General features: G+C 34.3%; 1 protein-coding gene across 5 annotated transcripts in view; it reads left to right on the top strand.

The window, feature by feature from the left end:
* The window catches only part of DAAM (disheveled-associated activator of morphogenesis-like protein), a 131,321-nt gene that overhangs the window by 84,401 nt on the left and 26,282 nt on the right, over positions 1–20,638 (top strand). For 4 of the 5 annotated variants that reach the window (XM_065352680.1, XM_065352676.1, XM_065352677.1 and 1 more), the window contains one exon: positions 12,615–12,743. In XM_065352680.1, the coding sequence (XP_065208752.1) occupies positions 12,687–12,743 (57 nt within the window). In that variant the 5' untranslated portion in view covers positions 12,615–12,686. Of the gene's footprint in view, positions 1–3,616; positions 3,758–12,614; positions 12,744–20,638 lie in introns of those variants that run through there. The other variant, XM_065352679.1, reaches the window with a different exon arrangement.

Below are 20,638 nucleotides of genomic sequence, written 5' to 3'. Positions count from 1 at the left end.
ACTTCTCTTCAGAGCAAATCATTCGCGAACGAATCACCTTCAATTTGTATTGATGAATGTACCCATGAAAAAAAAACAAATTCTTCCTTGTCCTTTTATGCTAGATTTTAGTTGGAACTTCGAAACGATTCATTCGTTCTCGAGTGAATAGTTGAGTTCACCGAATGGTTTGCTAACGAATAATTCAGTTTTTATGGCTGGATTTGAACGTTTCGTTCTGTCTTGCAGTGTACTATTTGATTTGATTTTCAAGTGATTCAATCGTTCTCGAACGATTCACCATTTCTGAACGAATCGTACGCGAACGAATCAGTTCAAATTTTTGTTCCCAGGTTTGTTATGTCAAGTTTTACAGTTCAATTTTTTTACCTGGTCTGATTTATTGGCGCGATTCATTCATTCGTGAACGATTTTTTTGCCTCTCAGTAAATCATTCGCGAACTGATAATCTTCAATTCGTGTTGTTCACATACAGTCAACTTTTGCCGCGTCCTTTTTCATTGAATTTGATTCAGAAGTGATTCAGTCATTCTCGAATGATTAATTGTTAATTCTGAGAAAATCGTTCGAAAAAAGTTGATTCGTCAAGTTTAATGGAAGTTTTGTCATATGTTTCCAGTGATCATTCGCGAACGATGTTTTCGCCTTTCAGTGAATCATTCATAAACGAATCATCATCTTCAATTTCGTAATGAACTTATAATGAGTGTAAAAGAGTCATATTTTGCTGCATCTTTTTTATTGGCTCTTGTTTGAACGCGATTTAGTCGTTCTCGAATCACTCAAGCAAATCGTTCGCGAACGATTCAAGTCGAATTTTAGCGAAGAGATTGAAATTGTCAAGTTTTATCGTAAAATTATCATTTTTACTCGATTTGATTTTTCAGTGATTCATTCGTTCGCGAACGATTTTTTTCTCTCATGAGCAAATCAGTCGTTCGCCAACGAATCATTCCTAATTTTTATGGATGTATTAAAGAACCTCTTATTTTGTCTTGTATTGTATTACATATTATGATTTGCATTTTGATTTAGAAGTGATTCAGTCGTTCTCGAATGATTTGTTGATTCTGAGCGAATCGTTCGAGAACGAAATGAGTTCAGTTTTTGACAGCTGGGCAGGAATGATGTAAAGTTTGTTTGTCATGTCTTCTTCATCCAATTTGATTTTTTCTGCGAATGATTCGTTCGCGAACGATTTGCTCATTGAGAAATGAATCGTTCGCGAACGATTATTTCACAGTTCTTTCAATTGATTGATTAAATAAAGTCTAGTTTTGTAAATCTGATCTGATTTAAAAGTGATTCAGTCGATTTCGAATGATTTTTTGATTCTGAGCGAATCATTCGCGAACGAATTGAGTTCAGTTTTTGAGGATGGGACTTCAACTGTCAAGTTTGAGTAAAGTTTTGTCATGTCTTCTTCATTCAATTTAATTTTTTCTGCGAATGGTTCGTTCGCGAACGATTTGCTCAAAAGAAATGAAATCGTTCACGAACGAATCATTCACAGTTTTTGTTGATGAATTAAAGAACGTCTAGGTTTGCCTTGTATTGTATCACATGATCTCATTTAAAAGTGATTCAGTCGTTTGCGAACGATTTCTTTCTTTCTGAGCAAATCGTTCGCGAACGAATCATTCGCAGTTTTCATTGATGGATTAAAAAACGTCTAGTTTTGTTCTAAATTGTATTATCTGATCTGATTCAAAAGTGATTCTGTCGTTGTCGAATAATTTTTTGATTCTGAGCGAATCGTTCGCGAACGAATTGAATTCAGTTTTTGACGACAGGACTAAAACTGTCAAATTCAAGTGAAGTTTCGTCATGTCATCTTTACCCAAGTTGCTTTTTTCAGTGATTTATTCGTTCGCAAACGATTTCTTTTTTTCTGAGCAAGTCGTTCGCGAACGAATTGAGTTCAGTTTTTGACGACAGGACTAAAACTGTCAATTTCAAGTGAATTTTCGTCATGCCATCTTTACCCTAGTTGCTTTTTTCAGTGATTTATTCGTTCACGAACGATTTCTTTTTTCTGAGCAAATCGTTCGCGAACGAATCATTCGCAGTTTTTATTGATGAATTAAAAAACCTCTAGTTTTGTCTTGTTTCTGTATTATCTGATCTGATTTGAAAGGTGTTCAGTCGTTCTCGAATCATCTTTTGATTCTGAGCAAATCGTTCGCGAACGAATTGAGTTTAGTTTTTGACGACAGAACTGAAACTGTCAAGTTTAAGTGAAGTTTCGTCACGCCATCTTTACCCACGTTGCTTTTTGTTGTGATTTTGTTGATGGACGTAAGAAGTAAGCCATATAGTTTAATTTTTTTATCTGGTTTGATTTATTACTTCTTTATTCATTCACGATAAATTACTGAGAATTATATTAAAATCAACAAAATATTTTTAAAATGGCTGAGAATTTCATAAATTTTTCAAAAAACTTATCATAATCGATTCAATCAATTCCATAGAATTTCCCTATAAACCTTGACATTTCACTAAGGAATTCTCAAACCAAACCCACAACACGATCCTAACCCTCCAAACACACGAATAAAACGAAAGCCGAAGTAAAACTTGATCATTTCACCGGCGTTAGGTCTAATTGAGAAAATGAAAATAGATACTTCGGGTTCTTCGAGCTGTTCTCCTCGTACATACTATACGAGATTAATCGTACAGTATTATACTCGATTCATTTAGACCTTTTATCAACGCCAGTGGGTGTTAGCTTGGCCTATCAGTCTGTCGATGTCGGTTCACCAAACTATACATGGATCCACTTGATGTGTTACTGACACATATCGATCGTTGCTGCCATATCTCATTCGAAGAAATTCATTTAGGTACCAGAAAGAAAATCGAACTTAGTTAGTTTCACCTTTTGAAAAATCAAGCTCTATCAGCTTCACGGTCATAGGTACGAGATACTCAAACGCTTATTATAAATCAAGAGGATTTTTTCGACCTTCTCGAAAAAATTCTCCGAATAGCGAGAATCTCGCCGGCGGGTGTATTTTTAAAGGGAAAGTACTATACTCTATAACTAAACGAGCACATTTGTAACAGTCATACATTTTAGAAGATTCGTCGTATACGTTGTTCATTAATCAAGGAAATCTCTGCCTCAGCGTGGTACTAAGAATGAGATAACTTCGAGCAGAGGGAGAGAGGGAAAGATTATACTTTTAAGCGTAATAGATACGTATATTTCAATTTATTGCAATATTAGGTCATAATGGTCGAAAAAAGAAGAAGAAGCAGAGAGGAAAAGATAATCACCATGTTCGATGCATTATCGCATTTCAACTTGAACTGATAATTCACACAGTTCGAACTCGCACTTGTTACAAACACGTGCTCTTTTGAGCTATTCGTATCTGCTGCGGCGGAAATATGCTCGGATTTGACTCCCAAGCTCGGTATAGTTCGCGTCTCGTCTCGTGCCTTTGGAAATTCTCGTTCAGTTGAAAAAAATTCGTGCGGTTTTGAGTGAACTCGAGAGAATCGAAAATAAGGCTTCGAATTAAATTACCAACTCACGCAGGTCGTAGCCGCAAATGTGAAATAAGTAAATCATTAAATTAAAAAAAAAAAAAGTCAGCGAGCAACGCACTCGTATTACATCATTTTTTATACACCGTTGGTCATCAATTGAACCGGTTCGGAATTCTTTTTGGTTAATTACTCGGCACTCAGCACACATTGTCTTTGATGTAGTACACCAGGACGGCGGTTACGGTGCTTTATGCCGGTAAGTATCGGCTTCCTTGTCGAGCTGAATTCTCTTATACATTGTAATCTCATCAAAGGTACATTATTGGTCTCCGTGTCGGCGTGTTTTTTTTCTCACATCGCGCCAAAGTCTCTCACTCCCGAAGCTCGAACGTGTTAGAAAATACGTGTTAAGATCTTATCTGGGTATTTAGGCGCGTGTACGAGATCCCATCGCATCGGTCAGAGCGGTCAACTCGATTATCAAGTATATTGGTATTTTAATTCGAATATATCGCCGAATACTGCTCTTACTAAATACTCACTCACTTATTACTCCTCCTGGTTTGTTTGACTTTCACAATATTCCAATGAAACCCACCAACACCAACTGCATTTGTACTCGTATTTAAACGATTGTGCGACTATTTAAATGATAGTGTTTCCAATGCCTATCTTACAGTGTTAATGAAGTTCCTCTCTCTTTCTTTACACGTAACTTTAAATAGACTGATCCGTGTTAATTGTGGTAATGGTTCATTTCATCCATATGCTAGTGTAATGCCACCTATTTGAATTCTATTCTATGTGTAGGTACATATATAGGTAACTTATTTGTAGTCGGTATTACAGAACAAATTGAAGATATTCTATGGTACATAGTACTACAAATAGTGTGTCGTAAGAGGAAGACAGGCTCGGGACTCGGGAGAAGTGTTACGTAAACTGTAGCGTATGAGTGGTCATCAAGTATATAGTGCGAAGAGCTGATGGATTACCATTTTCAGATATACGAAGTGCATGAGTTCAACTAGTACTTAGTTGACTTATTTACCTACCTACTGGAAATGTTATATGATCGGAGATTACGAGTGATTGATGGAAGTGATTGTTTTAGTGGATGACTCGATGATTCTTGGATTTGATCTTCGACATTTTTCTTTTTCGAACAACTGGTAATATTTGGCGCGACAGGATGAAAGAACATCGCAAAATTTGGCTTTGCCCTGCTCACTTCTGAGTCTAAAGATGTCGTGAAAAGCAATTTTTTCTCATTATTTTTATTCGACAGGAAAGGGAAGGGAAGGGGAGGGAAGGAAAAGGGTTATAATATGTTATGAAAATCGTTCAAGATATCTTACAACAGTTCTGCTTAATCTTGTCTTGAAATTGTGTGATTTTTTTGCAAAAATAGTTATAAAATAATGCTGTTTTTTTGGTCAAAATTGCAAAAAACTTTGTCTTTTTTCAAAAGTCCGAAGCTGCCAAAAATTCTATCCTTTTTTTGAAAATTTTTTTTTTGTTTGCCTAAAATCCAGAATTTTTGACCATAGCAAAATTTTTGCTTTCTTGCAAAAAAAGAAACTTATTTTTTGGTCAGTAATCAGAAATTCTGCTTTTTCTCCAAAACTTCTGAATTTTTGTGTAAGAAATCCCATTTTTGTTGAAAGTTCTGTTTTTTTTCCCCCTAAAGATACTTACTGCTTTTTTCAAGAATTTCTGATTTTTTTTACCCCTAAGTATATACGATTATATTTGAAGCATATGTTTCCAAACTGCTCAAACATCAACCTCACAAACCAAATCTAACCCCCCCCCCCCTTACGGGTGTAATAATCTTGTAATTATAAACACAAAAAAAAAAAGTCCAAAAAAATATTGATACGAAATTCATGGTACTTAGTACAGTTTGGAAACGTAGAAATGATCCAAATTGGCTGATTTTTTGATATGTTGTAGCCAAGACCCTTGGACACAATATATCAAAAAATCAGCCATTTTGGGCTGCGACTTCATACTAGATGGCGTTGCAACCTCCGAAACCTTGAAAATGGACTTAGTGCAGTTTGGAAACATATTATGCTTCATTTCTTTTCAAAAAACCGCTGTTTTGCCGGCAATACCCCTTCCCCGGAAATCCGAATTTTTGGCCAAAAGGCGATCTTATCTTTTTCACAATGATTTTGTTTTTTTTTTGCTTGATATGTATCTTGTTTGTTTCGAGAAATTCTGATTTTGCAGGGTGTCTAACGGTCATGAAAGTCATGTAAGTCATGAAAAAGTCATGAATTTTGGTAGGTGGTCTCAAAAGGCATGAAAAGTCAAGAATTTTAGCTCTAAACACACTTGAAAAGTACCTATTTAAAAAGCCCATATAATGAAAAAAAAAACAAAAAATTAAAAATTTGTTCAAAAAATCAGAAAAATTGAAAAATTGAAATACCTAATTTTTGATCTTGAAAAAAAAATGGCAACCCTGTTGCATTTCCTCGCAGTTGCAAGTTGATTAATTATTTTTTTGGGGAGGGGGGTATTTTTATGCGGTAAAAATGTGGAAAATAGGTCATGAAAAAAGCATGATTTTTTTGTCTGGGAGCTTTGTTGGACACCCTGTTTTGTTTTGCTAAAAGCTATTTTGTTTTCATCAAAAGTTCTCCTGTTTTGTCAAAAAATCCTACTTTATTCAAGAAATTTTGATTTTGTTGCCAAAAATATTGGTTTTTTGCCAAAACTTTTTACTTTGTTGCCAAAAGCTGTGCTTTGTTTGCATTTGTGCAAAAAATTCTGTTTCTTTGCCAGAAGGTGTAAACTTTTGACCAAGAAGTCTGCTTTTTTGCCAAAATTTTCATTTTTTTTGTTCAAAGTTCTACTTTTTTGTTAAAAGGTCTGTTTTTGAGAAACATTCTCATTTGTTTGTCGAGAAGTCCTGGTTTTGTTTTTTGCCAGAATTTTTGGATTTGTTGCCAAAAGTTGTGTTTTTGTTGTGCAGAAAATTCAGCTTTTTTGCCAAAGTTCTAAATTTTCAGCTTTATTAACGTCCTGTTTTTTTTTGCCAAAAATCCTGATTTTTATTTGTCCAGAGTTGTTGAAAAATCTGATTTTTTTTGTTGCAAAAAGTTCCGATTTTTATTGGGAGGGGGAGAGGGATAATTGCACGATTATTACATCTGTCGTGTGAGGGTTTTTGTCAAGTTGGTTAAATCGTGTTTTTTAATTAGGTAGGTCAATAATTTTTTTCAGTTTCAGAAGGGTTGTTTGTGTTTGTCCAAAAGTCTTATTTTGTTTGGCCAAAAACTCTGCTTTTTTGTCAAAGGTTCTCCTTTTTCGTTGAAAATCCTGCTTTTTTCATTTTTATCAAAAGTACTACTTTTTTCAAAACTTTTGAATTTTTGTTCATAAAGCCTCATAATTTTCCAACAATTTCAATTGTTTGTCTAAAACTTCTGCTTTTTTGATTCTGATTTTTTCCGCCAAAAAAATTTGTTTTTTTTTGCCAAAATTTTATTTTTGTTTGTAAAATATTCTTCTTTTTTGTTTAAAAATTCAGCTGTTTTTTTTGTTGCAAAAAATGCCACTTTTTTTGTTTAAAATCCATTTTTTGGCCAATGTCTTGTTTTTTTTGGCAAAAATTACGTTTTTTTTTTTTGCAAAAATCTTGTTTTTCTTTTTAAAATATTTTGCTGTTTTCCCAAGAAATCCTACTTTTTATCGAAAATATTGTCAAGTTGCACAATTAAGTATTTTATTAATTTTCACTAATTTTCTCGTAAGTTTAGCCAATGCTTCATAAATTTGATGCAGTTTTAACACAATTTTGAAGATACATAGTATGGTTTCAAAATCTTGGCATCACATGACGATTTTTTTCATTTCGAACAATTTTTACGTTTTTTTCCTACTGAGGGGCTCCCTCTCTGGCATGCACTAGATGACTTTGATTCATGACCTAGTGCCAATGAGTATTACGTAGCCAAAGTATTGTACAATGCAATGAGCAGACATTTCTAATATCTCTCCAACTCGATAAACGGTACAACTTACAGAAAAAACTGAACTAGATCAATTCGCAAACTAATCGCTCATCGTGACTGTACTCGATCAATCATACGATCGATCAACTCATCACTATACTTACAACACGAAGCTGTCAAGTGTCAATTGAACACTTATCTTTGACACTTTACAGTTTACACATAGACAAAGTGATTCGACCTACCGTCAATCGACTCCTCGTACAAATACGAGTACGACTTGCACTGGACCGCAAAACACGAAGGTATTAATTACTGGCACGTTGTCCATGCGATGAACTTGGTCCAGCTTTATTAGACACTCGGGCCAATTTACGAGCAAACAGGGCGACCGACCAGCGACCATGTTAACGTTGTTGTGGTCGCTGGTCGATGTTGATTAATGTAACCTCTCTTTTAACTACCTGTAATAATAATCGACTACTCGCAACACTGACCACCAATTATCGATTCGGACGACTGACCGGTTAATTGATGATCGATGGCGCCGATTTAGGAAAGCTTAAAATATGATCGAATTGATGCGATGATGATGTGAGGCAAATTTTTATTTTTTATGCACTACGAAAATTTAGGCCATTGTTCGATTTTTCGTACTTCATCGATCGTGTAAAAATAATATTATACATATTTTAGTTTTCAAATACGTATTTGTGCTTAGGGTACATGCAGAACTGCAGAAGTATAAATACGAGTATATAAAGATAGAGAACACGCACATGGTACTGTATGGTCTCGGTGAACTTGCTTTGCAGAATGAGTATTTAGAGCGTTGAAAAAAATAAACAATCTGTGAATTAACGATTGCGTAACACGTGTACGATATTTTAACGCGTGTTTCTCTTTCTTACGCCGTCGATTAAATTTCGTACTCGTATCGCATCATCAGTCACGATGTGTATTAGACGCGAGTGGAAATCGGCCGGGTTTCAGTTTCGCACTATCGTATTGATATTCGATATTTCATACACAGATTAGAGAGAAGATATTGAGGGAGCTTGGTTGATAAAACTGTAAAGTTTGTTGAATTTTCGCCGTTTCGATTAATTTTTGGGGGTGCATAAATCTCACTTTCCTGCTACTCAAAAGGTGTCATGGTGAGATCAAAATTACTCTCGGAGGTTTTTGGTTTTTTGAGTGGAAAAAATTACTAAAAAATGTCAAATTCTTCGAAAATTACTGAAATACTAATTTTGGAAATTTTCAAGGTAGTTAACTCTCCCCCTCCTCTTCTCTGTCGATCCAGCTTCAGAAACACTGTACAAAAGTTTGTGAATTGATTAATAAAATATGACCACCCTTTCCTTCCCGCCCCTTATTGCTATTTTTTGTTAAGATGGAATTTAAAAGATCTGTAAAATCGTTCTGGAAAGCTGAGAACAGACTCGACTTCACTTTTGGTTCAAATTGATGTGAAATAAATCTAAATAATTTTAGAGTCTAAAATTGTAAAAATTTTGTTGTACCTACATGTATTTGAAACTGTGCAAAATATTAAACTAATTTCGTTTATTATTTTTTTTTTACAAATTAATAGGAAGTTGCGAGCCAGAAAGCAAGTCACCAAATTAATGATAAACTATTTCAAAAAATAGTCAAAAATTCGAAAAAAAAACTGCTGAAATTTAGTGAAAACTCATCAGAACCGACAAAAGAATTGGGAATGATGAAAAAGTTGTCAGAAAATCCTGCTATTTGACAAAATTTCCAGAAATTCCTAACTTTTTGTCAAAATTGCTAAATTTTTTACAAACATCAAACATTTTTATTTTTTAGCAAGCGATAATTTCAAACATTTTTTTTTTTTTGTCAAAGTTGAAATTGCGGTAAACTTTAATTTTTTGCAACAATTGCCAAGAAACGTTGGTCTTTTGCAAAAACTGTCTAAATCGATCATGATTTTTTGCAGATTCTTGAAAAATTTTTCATTTTTTGTCACAACTGTCAAAAAATGAGTTTTTCTTGCCAAAACCTTCAAAAAATCCTGCTTTTTTGTAAAAATTCTACAAAAAATAAGATTTTTTGCAAGAAGTGTCAAAATCTGATCTTTTGACATAACTTTCAGAAATCATGGGTTTTCATTTTTGTCACAACTGCCGAAAATCTTCGTGTCAAAATGTCTGCTTTTTTGCAAAATGTGCCAAAGAGTCTCCTTTTTTGCTAAAATTGTCAATTTTTTCAGAAATTACCAGAAAGTTTTGCTTGTTTGCCAACATCTTTAGAAGTTTTTCTTCATTGACAAAACCTGTAAAGAACCCTGATTTTTTGTCAAAGTGGCCAAAACATTTTCAAAACATGTCGAAAAATAGGGTTTTTACCAAATTTTCCAAAATTTCCTTTCTTTTATGTCAACACAGTCAAAAAATCCTGCTTTTTGCAAAAAGTTTCAAAAACTTTGTTCATTTACAGAATTTTTTAACATTTCGTGCTTTTTTGCAAACATCGTCTTTTTGATAAGATTTTCACTCACTATTCCTTCTTGCCAAAATCGCAAAAACAAATTAAGTTTTTTTCAAAAATTAGTGTTTTTGACAAAATTATTAGGCGTTAAGTTTTATTCTATTTTGTCATAAACCTCCAAAAAGTTCTTGCTTTTTTCTAAAAATTAAAAATTCCTTATTTTTGTTGTCTTTCCTAAATACAAATCCTGTTTTTTTTTGGCAAAACCTGCAAAAATAGCCAAATAATCCATTTTTTTGCCAAAATTTTCAAAATTTTTGCGTTTTTGCAAGATGTACCAAAAAATGTTTTTTTATAAAATGTGCCAAAAACTGATTTTTTAAAAAATGTGCCAAAAACTGATTTTTTAAAAAATGTGCCAAAAACCTTTTTTTTTCAAAAGTTTCCAAATATGTAATCCATTATGTTTTTTTTTTGCAAAATGTGCAAATGAACAATGTGCAAGAAACTGTTTTTTTTTGCAATAAACGCCAAATACTTAATCCAGTTTTTATGTGCCAAAAACTGCATTTTTTGCAAAATGTGCCAAAAAACTGTTATTTTTCAAAAATTGTCAAATAGTCCAGTTTTTTGCCAAAATTTTTAAGATGGCTAATTTTTGCAAAGTGTGCCAGAAATTGTTTTGTTTGCAAAATCTGGCAAAAACTGCTTTTTTGCAAAATGTGGCAAAAAACTGTTTTTTTCAGCAATTTTCAAATAATTCAGTTTTTTGGCAAAATTTTCAATTTTTTTGTTTTTTTGAAAAATGTGCCAAAAACGCCAAATAATTCAGTTTTTATGTGCCAAAAACTGCCTTTTTGCAATATATGTCAAAAACTGTTTTTTTTTCAAAAACTGCCAAAAATCCATTTTTGCCAAAAGTTTTAAAATTTTTGATTTTTTGCAAAATGTGCCAAAATTTTTTAATTTTTTGCAAAATGTGCTAAGAATTGTTGTTTTTTTGCAAAAGTTGCCAAATCATCCAGTTTGTTGCCAAAATTTCCAAAATTTCTGCTTTTTAGCAAAATCTGCCAAAAAACTGTTTTTTTTTTTCAAAAATTGCCAAAACCTTTTTAAATTTTCTGCATTTTTGCCAAATGTACCAAAAAACTCTGCTTGTTTACAAAAACTGCCAAATAATTCAGTTTTTCCCAATTTTTCAAAAATTTCTGATTTTTGCTAAAATTACCGAAAAGATATAAAATATTGTTAAAATGACTCAAAATGCTTATCAGTTCCTCCCCCCACTCCTTTCCTTTTGAAAATTTGAAGTTTTTATTCACCAACCAGATACTTTTGTGGTGTCTTGCCCGATAAAACTATGTTTCAAGATAGTTTTATCGAATTACAAATAAATCGTTCCAAAAAAAGCGATCATTTCTCTTTGATAGTGTTCATATGTATTTTTCAAAGCGAATGGACGACTGCATCATTTTCCATATTTTCATTTTTTTCAAAATTAAGATCTGATTTTTGACGGATTTGGTCAAAATTTAGTGCCTACTCAACGTTGGATTACTTTTCGTCCCAAAAAATCCCAAAAGTATCCATCAGGTTTTCATAATCTCTGCCTGATGTATTCATCTAGTCGAAATCCATCACCTTAAATGAAAGTAAAATTGAATTTAGACCCGTTCCCGATATCGAATCGTGTTCTTTTATTAGGTTCGTTGCAATAACGAGCATCGTCAACTTGGAAATATTGTAGTATCAAGCATATTAAACGATACGTATACGAGGTAATTACAGAGTAATAATAATAGCGAATAAACGTTTCGATACACCTTTCGCTTGTACATATTTACTCGATTGCGTTCATATAACTGCATTATAAGATAAACAGAATAAGAAAAAGAAAAAAAAAACGTCGTCGAGCAATTACACTCGAATTACCTCGAATTAACCTCTCGCCCTGAGATATGAAAGTTCATCGGTATTGGTATAATTTTCCAAACTGCAAATGTTTTTTAAACGCTGCCCCGGTGCCTGGTCGTATTAGTATACTATGTAATAAACCTCACATCAGACCAGATATACCAAATGAGAAGGAGGTGGGGGCAATTATATGTACCCATGTACTTATATACGCGAAATACGAGTACCTACTTTCAAAATATACGAACTAATAGTAAGTACGTATGTATTTATACGCTTTGTCGAAGTATCGCCGACATTTATCATCATTGGTAAGTGCAGTAGCCCGGCTAAGTATACCCATTATACCCAAATAGCCTATTAAAGCTCATTCTGTAATACGATGGACCATCTAGCTAAGTGCCCATTGCCACCGTCGTCGTCGACGTAGCCAGTGCCATATGTGTGTAGAAATTATCCCTTAGGGGCCCAGTATAATATGGTATTCGAAGAATAGCCCATACGAAGCAGCTTTCTCGAATCGAAGTGTAAGATTTTGTCATCATCGACACTCGTCGTTGTTCTTGTAGCTGTTTTATTTTTTTTTGAACTGGTTAATCTCGAGTATATTGTTTTTGCTATGGGCAATATTTAGTATAGATTTTTTATTCTATAAGTATAAATAATTGTTTCCAATATCGACAGCAGGAGACTGCTGTGTGAGATGTACCTTGTAGTATGTATTATATAGATGGGTGTTAATAAAACGATGATTTTTATCGCGTGTTACAGGCTTCGGTAACCAGTGCTCTTCCGGTTTGGCCATCCAGTTTCTCGCAAAGAATATCGTCGCTGTTTTCAACAATGCCGACGCAGTCGTTTGCCAGAAACGGAAGGAAAGGATGGTGCGGTTGTTTCAAGGTATGTAGACTACCTTTTTATATACAATATAAAGCATACCTTACTTATACTCCGTCTGCACCTACTTATATACTGCACTTGGCTGTTTGGCGAATTAATTAATGGACCTGGTATAAATCGAGTCCTCCCCCTACGGGCACCTTTTTTTCTTACACGCACCTAACGGGATTCCAACAGATTTATTTTTTTTCTCGCTCAGAGGACTTTATTGGAATGTCATCGTCATCGACGTCGTTGTCGTCGTCGTCTAAGGTGTAGAGTAGGTATTTATTTAAGCCTAACAGGGCACGTGATAAAGCTACCTGGTGCGTCGACGAGCTCGAGACGTCTCGTTTATGGTTTATGGTACCTTATTGGTATTGGTAGGTACTTTTGTACGCGTATTTGACTCGCTATGGGTATTGGGTATACTATGAGATGCGACGAAAGCAAAATTAAACGCGAAATTATACCATTAAGCGATACCAAAGACCATATATACCGCAGAGTCAGAGAGTGCAGATTGCCAGCTCTGTCTACTACAAGTATAGTAATGCTATGAGATACGCCGACCGACCGAGAGAAATCGTTTAATTGTCGAGCATAATTAAGCGTTCCATCTTCGTTTTTTTTTTACCAATCGACCGAAAAATACCGAGTATTCGAGATCTCCGCGTTGATGTACACTTTCTTCCGAATCTGAAATCGTATATACGGTGATGGTGGTCGCGAACTCGCGAATCGACATTATCAGCTGGGTATTTGCTGGTAGGAAGAGTTCAGAGGTGTGCAGATTGCAGATTGTCGTGGAAGTGATATTTGCACAGGGAAACACTCGTGAAGGATTCTTTGAAAAAACAACTATTTCTAAGGTGCTGAAATTTGGCTCATTGAATAACAATTTTGAGCCACCAAAGTTAATTTTTGAATTTTTGTCGAATTTTTGATACTTAAAGCTTCAGTAACAAGGAAATATTATTTTTGAATCGACACTCTACCATTTTAAGTTGAATCAAATCAAGCTAGATCGAAAGAACACGACATAAGATTCCAACAATAAAAATGTTCATTTTTGGATTTTTGGCAGATTTTTAAAAACTGAAAATTTTTAGGTTTTTTCATGACAATTTTTTGATTTTTTTTTTCATGAAATGTAAGTATAGTCGGGGAGCCAGCATACGGATCTATTTGCACCCCCCCCCCCGTCGATCCTCCGAGAGAACTTTTTTCTTAAAGGGGGAAGGAGTCCTAGGGAACATTTCTAACGCTTGTACTAAAAAAAAAAGTGGCCCTACTTACAAAGTAACGACCAATTTGATTGACTGGTCAGCCGAAATCGCAGATTTTGCGTTCCAACATGGGACTTGCACGACGACATTTTTTCAACCTTACAAAGGTAGATCGAAAGATCAGGCAAAAATTTATCACCTGTCAAAATTTCAAGTGCTAAAGTGCCTTTTTCGATTTTTGGTGAATTTTGAAAAATCATTGAGCCAAAAATGAGGAAAAAATCAAAATTTTACCAAATTGTTCAAGAAAGCTGAAATTTGAGATATACCCTATTTTCGACATGCCAAATCGATTGGAAACTGTTTCAAACCGTTTTTGAGCAGTTCTGGAGCCTCCAGCAGATTTTTGAAACTCGAAATTCCCACAAAATTTCATCAAATGGAGTTGGAAAGCCAAAATCCACCCTGCGAACTAATTTAAATACACCACGAAGTTGACTACAGGTGAATTTCAAGTCGTTTTGGAGCCTCCAGCGACTTTTTGAAAATTACTGGAGCCTCCAGTAGATTTTTGAAACTTGAAATTTCCTCAAAATTTCATCAAACGGAGATGGAAAGCCGAAATTTACTCTGCACTTCAATTTTAACACTCTCTGAACACGAATTCTGGTGGGTTCAAGTTATTTTGGAGCCTCCAGCGACTTTTTGAAAATTACTGGAGTCTCCACCAGATTTTTTAAACTTGAAATTTTCACAACATTTTATCAAATAGAGATAGCAAGCTGAAATTTACTTCGCAAACTAATTTCAATACAATATGAAGTCGACTGCATCATGGTTTCAAATGATTTTGAAGCTTCCGGCTACTTTTTGGAAATTTCAATTTTCCAAAAAACGCCAAACATCCTTTCAAATAGTCGCTGGAGGCTCCAAAACGACTTGAAATCCACCAGCAGTCGACTTCATAGCAAATTGAAATTAGTTTGTAGAATGAATTTCGGCTTTCTACCAAGGGCAATTTTTGAAAAAAAGATGAGATTTTTCAGCACTTTGCAATTTTTTGTCAAAAAGCAAACTTTTACATAATTTAAGCAAAAAAAAAAAGAACATACAAAAATTATTGGTAAAAAATGATACGCTTTTCTACAAATTGGTCACAAAAGTGAGACTTCTGGAAGTTTCTAGCAAAAAATGACACCTCTTAACCATTTTGCTGAAAAGCAGAAGCTTTTTGTCAATTTTTTGAATAAATGAGAATTTTTGATATTTTTTGACAAAAAGTCAACGATTTTTTACAGTTCTAGACAAAACAGCACTTTTTTATCGTTCAGGAAAATTTTTGAAAAAAAAGTGTAATTTTTTTGCACTTTTGCTAAAAATGATGATTTTTTGTCATAAAGCAAGCATTTTTGGGATAATTGTGATTATTAATTCAATTTTAGTCGAAAAGGCAAGAACTTTGAAATTTTTTGTTTTGATGAAAAAATGAAACTTTTGGGTAGTTTGATAAAAGTGAAATTTTTTCTGAAATTTTGCTAAATAGAGAATTTTTCTGTGAATTTTTAGAAAAACGCAAGACTTGGACAATTTTAGCAGAAAGCATGAATTTTTGGCTGTGAGGAAAATGCAAGACTTTTTTCCAACTTTCTGATTGAAAGGCAACATTTTTTGGTTAATTTTTGGCAAAAAAGAGATACTCCTGAGTAGTTTTAGAAATAATATTGAGATTTTTTGAAGTATGTTTTTTTTTTTTTTTTTTTGCAAAAAAGCGAAAATTTTAAACATTTTTTAGCAGAAAACGAGACTGTGGGGCAATTTTGACAAAATACTAAATATTTTGCTGTTTGACTCCGTTTATAGGTACGAAAATTTTTTTCAATTTATTTTACGATTTTATGACCATTTTTTGGGAAACTAGAATTTCCAAAAAATTGCTGAATGCTCCAAAATGGCTCAACACCGCCTCCAGTCGTCTGGAAATGTCAGAAATGGAGCACAAAATAAATTTCACTTATTTTTGGTCACACTACACGAGTACAGTAATTTCTCAAATTTCCCACTTGTGAAATCGCTGGAACTGGAGGCTCCAGAATGCCTTGAAACCATCTTCAATCAACTCATGCGCGTTGAAATTAGGATACGAAGTAAATTCTATAGTTTTGTAGCTTTTTTGGGTAAAATTTTATGGAAATTTGGCTTACAGAAATTCGCTGGAGGCTCCAGAACTGTTCAAAATTACTCGAAAATATTTTAAATCGATTCGAACGGTAAAAAATAGGGTACATTTCGAGTCAATTTAGTAAAATTTCCCTATTTTCCCACTTTTAGTTCAAATTATATCTTCAAAAATTCACCAAAAATCAAAAAATGCGTTTTTGCATCTAAAAATATTATGGCTGATGCTCTTTCATTTAGCTTTACTCGGTTCAAAAAATTTCCTAGTCATTAACATAAAATTTATTTGATCTCTGCCTCTGTAAATCCGCAAACAGCCCAACAACCTTTGCCCATAACAATCCAACATGTTCTTGTTTCCGTTTCTATTCACGAGTCACACTAAATTTTCAAGTTCTCCAGGTCACTCACCGACCGACCGGACACCCTGAGCACACACATGCCATATTTCACCGCGCATGATCCAGTTTTCTGTAATCTTTTTGCCAAACCTTGTTCGAATCGTCCTACATTTAATCAACGACGACGATGATCACGACACGTAGGTAGGTAGGCATACTACTACGTAGTACATGGTGTAATTAGAGGTACACCTGTGACTCTTCCAGCAACAACAGAGGCGACAGACGGAAAAGATTACCGGTTGGTAATGATTAGTGGTGTAGTTCCATTAAAATAATAAAAAAAAGAAGAAGAAATGTATTCTTTTTCTTTTTTATTTATATTTTTTTTTATACAAATCATCGCCATCGCCTCGCCTCGCATTGCATAACGGTGATTTAATTTCCACATGTTATTTGCATTTGTTCGCTTTATTAAAAAGAAGAGCTTATACATCGATTGTATATGTCTTACCTATAGTGTAATGTAAGCAAAGGTATCTCAACGACAACGACGACGACGACGACGTAACAGCATCGTAATTATATTTTCATTACCGTCCCCCCTTCCCCCTCGTTTCATTTCCTCTCACCATGCCTGACGACCGACGACGACGACAAGATAGGTCGCAACTTTTCGTGCCATCGTCTTGCCCCGCATGACCGCTGGTTAGCTCGATGGAACGTGCATATCAATTATTTTAATTACGCTTGTCACGCGTCCCGAAAGAATTATTGCAGAAAAAGTAAAACCAGAAAAGAAATTCGTGTGGCTGTGGCGAATGTGGAGACTTTGTATAGGTACTCGTATGGTATACCCTTTACCTAGGCGCGCATATATCAACATATTAGCTCGAAATGTGTACAAATTATGAATAAATAATAACGCTCGCCGCAATATAGTCATACGTGCATAGGTTAGATAGGCACATAGTACGTATATGGTCGTTGCACGAAATAGGATACTGTATATTTTGATAAAATCTTTTCCAATGCGAAAGAGAAAAACACAGGATGATTATTTTATAGATCTAGCTCACGATTGTTGGGCTTTCGCCGGCTCCGATGGTCAAACTGAAGGATAGTGCAATAACGTTTTTGTGGATCATATTTTTTACGAGTTTACGTGGTATTGTTCGTGATGAATTTATACCGAAGCTGACGAAGAAATTGATAAAGAGCTGAGTTCTTCCAGGAAAAAAAGAAATGAATCAGGAAATTCGCAATTTTACTCGACTACTCATCGAAGCTACTTCTTTTAAAAATTATTTTCCCCAAGAAGGAAGGAAGTAGGTATTAGATACCTATCCCAACTGCCAGAAAAATTCTTGAACTAGGACCGGACAAAGCTTAATTGAAAGATCAAGTATTGCATTTTAATTTTTGGTAAATTTTCAAAAATCTTTAGGCTAAAAATAAGGACCAAAATTTTACCTGATTGACCCACAAAGCTGAAATGTAGTACATATCTTATTTTTGACCCTCCCGAATTATTATTTTTTCGCTATAAAAATATTCGAAATGACTTGAAAATGCCCCCCACCCAAAAAAACGAAAAAGCACGTCAAGATTTTAAATAATTGAAAATGACTGAAAATCAATGAATTTTTAGTACATATAATTTGGAAACATTTCGTAATCATTGCATTAAACATGACTTGAAATCTATTAAAAGAGTGAAAAAACACGAAAACTGCATCAAATTCATCAAAAACCACCAAAAATTGATGAAAATGTATCAATAAAATCTAAGAAGTAGGTACATGCGTATTAAAATAATGATTCAAGTGAACGAATTGTAAAATTTTTAGCGAATCATTCGCGAACAAATTGATTCGTATAAGTGACTCGTTCGCGAATGAATCGATTCATTTGATAACTACTTTTTAGCAGATCATTCACGAAATCACGAACGAATTGTATAATTCTTGGTGAATCATTCGTGAACGAATTGATTCGTATAAGTGACTCGTTCGCGAACAAATTGATTCGTATAAGTGACTCGTTCGCGAATGAATCGATTCATTTGATAACTACTTTTTAGCAGATCATTCACGAAATCACGAACGAATTGTATAATTCTTGGTGAATCATTCGTGAACGAAATGATTCGTATAAGTGACTCGTTAGCGAACTCGTATAAGTGACTCGTTCGCGAAAGAATCGATTCATTTGATAGCTACTTTTTAGCGGAATCACGAACGAATTGTATAGTTCTTGGTGAATCATTTGCGAACGAATTGATTCGTATAAGTGACTCGTTTGCGAACGAATCGATTCATTTGATTACTTTTTGGCGGATCATTCACGAAATCACGAACGAATTGTATAATTCTTGGTGAATCATTCGCGAACGAATTGATTCGTATAAGTTACTCGTTCGCGAACGAATCGATTCATTTACTTAATTTTTGGTGGATCATTCACGAAATCGCGAACAAATTGTATAATTTTTAGCGAATCATTCGCGAACGAATTGATTCGTATAAGTGACTCGTTCGCGAACGAATCGATTCATTTACTTAATTTTTGGTGGATCATTCACGAAATCGCGAACAAATTGTATAATTTTTAGCGAATCATTCGCGAACGAATTGATTCGTATAAGTGACTCGTTTGCGAACGAATCGATTCATTTGATTACTTTTTGGCGGATCATTCACGAAATCACGAACGAATTGTATAATTCTTGGTGAATCATTCGCGAACGAATTGATTCGTATAAGTTACTCGTTCGCGAACGAATCGATTCATTTACTTAATTTTTGGTGGATCATTCACGAAATCGCGAACAAATTGTATAATTTTTAGCGAATCATTCGCGAACGAATTGATTCGTATAAGTGACTCGTTCGCGAACGAATCGATTCATTTACTTAATTTTTGGTGGATCATTCACGAAATCGCGAACAAATTGTATAATTTTTAGCGAATCATTCGCGAACGAATTGATTCGTATAAGTGACTCGTTTGCGAACGAATCGATTCATTTGATTACTTTTTGGCGGATCATTCACGAAATCACGAACGAATTGTATAATTCTTGGTGAATCATTCGCGAACGAATTGATTCGTATAAGTTACTCGTTCGCGAACGAATCGATTCATTTACTTAATTTTTGGTGGATCATTCACGAAATCGCGAACAAATTGTATAATTTTTAGCGAATCATTCGCGAACGAATTGATTCGTATAAGTGACTCGTTCGCGAACGAATTGATTCGTATAAGTGACTCGTTCGCGAACGAATCGATTCATTTACTTAATTTTTGGTGGATCATTCACGAAATCGCGAACAAATTGTATAATTTTTAGCGAATCATTCGCGAACGAATTGATTCGTATAAGTGACTCGTTCGCGAACGAATCGATTCATTTACTTAATTTTTGGTGGATCATTCACGAAATCGCGAACGAATTGTATAATTTTTAGCGAATCATTCGCGAACGAATTGATTCGTATAAGTGACTCGTTCGCGAACGAATCGATTCATTTGATTACTTTTTGGCGGATCATTCACGAAATCACGAACAAATTGTATAATTCTTGGTGAATCATTTGCGAACGAATTGATTCGTATAAGTGACTCGTTCGCGAACAAATCGATTCATTTACTTAATTTTTGGTGGATCATTCACGAAATCGCGAACGAATTGTATAATTTTTAGCGAATCATTCGCGAACGAATTGATTCGTATAAGTGACTCGTTCGCGAACGAATCGATTCATTTGATTACTTTTTGGCGGATCATTCACGAAATCACGAACGAATTGTATAATTCTCGGTGAATCATTCGCGAACGAATTGATTCGTATAAGTGACTCGTTCCCGAACGAATCGATTCATTTAATTAATTTTTGGTGGATTATTCACGAAATCGCAAACGAATTGTATAATTTTTACCGAATCATTCGCGAACGAACTGATTCGTATAAATATAACTGACTCGTTCGCGAACGAATCGATTCATAATAATTATTGTCAGTCTCGTTTTTTGCCAAAAATAACCAAAAAGTCTTACTGTTTTACCAATAACTTACAAAATAGTGTAAATTTTCAAAATTGAAAACCAGAACAATTCAATTGAAATGTTCTGTTTTTTTTCCAAGTCATTACTCTCGCATTTTGT

The sequence above is a fragment of the Planococcus citri genome, chromosome 2 (assembly GCF_950023065.1).
Source record: "Planococcus citri chromosome 2, ihPlaCitr1.1, whole genome shotgun sequence".
NCBI lineage: Eukaryota > Metazoa > Arthropoda > Insecta > Hemiptera > Pseudococcidae > Planococcus > Planococcus citri.
Note: the sequence above shows the minus strand (reverse complement) of the source record. Positions and strands in the feature narration are given on the sequence as shown.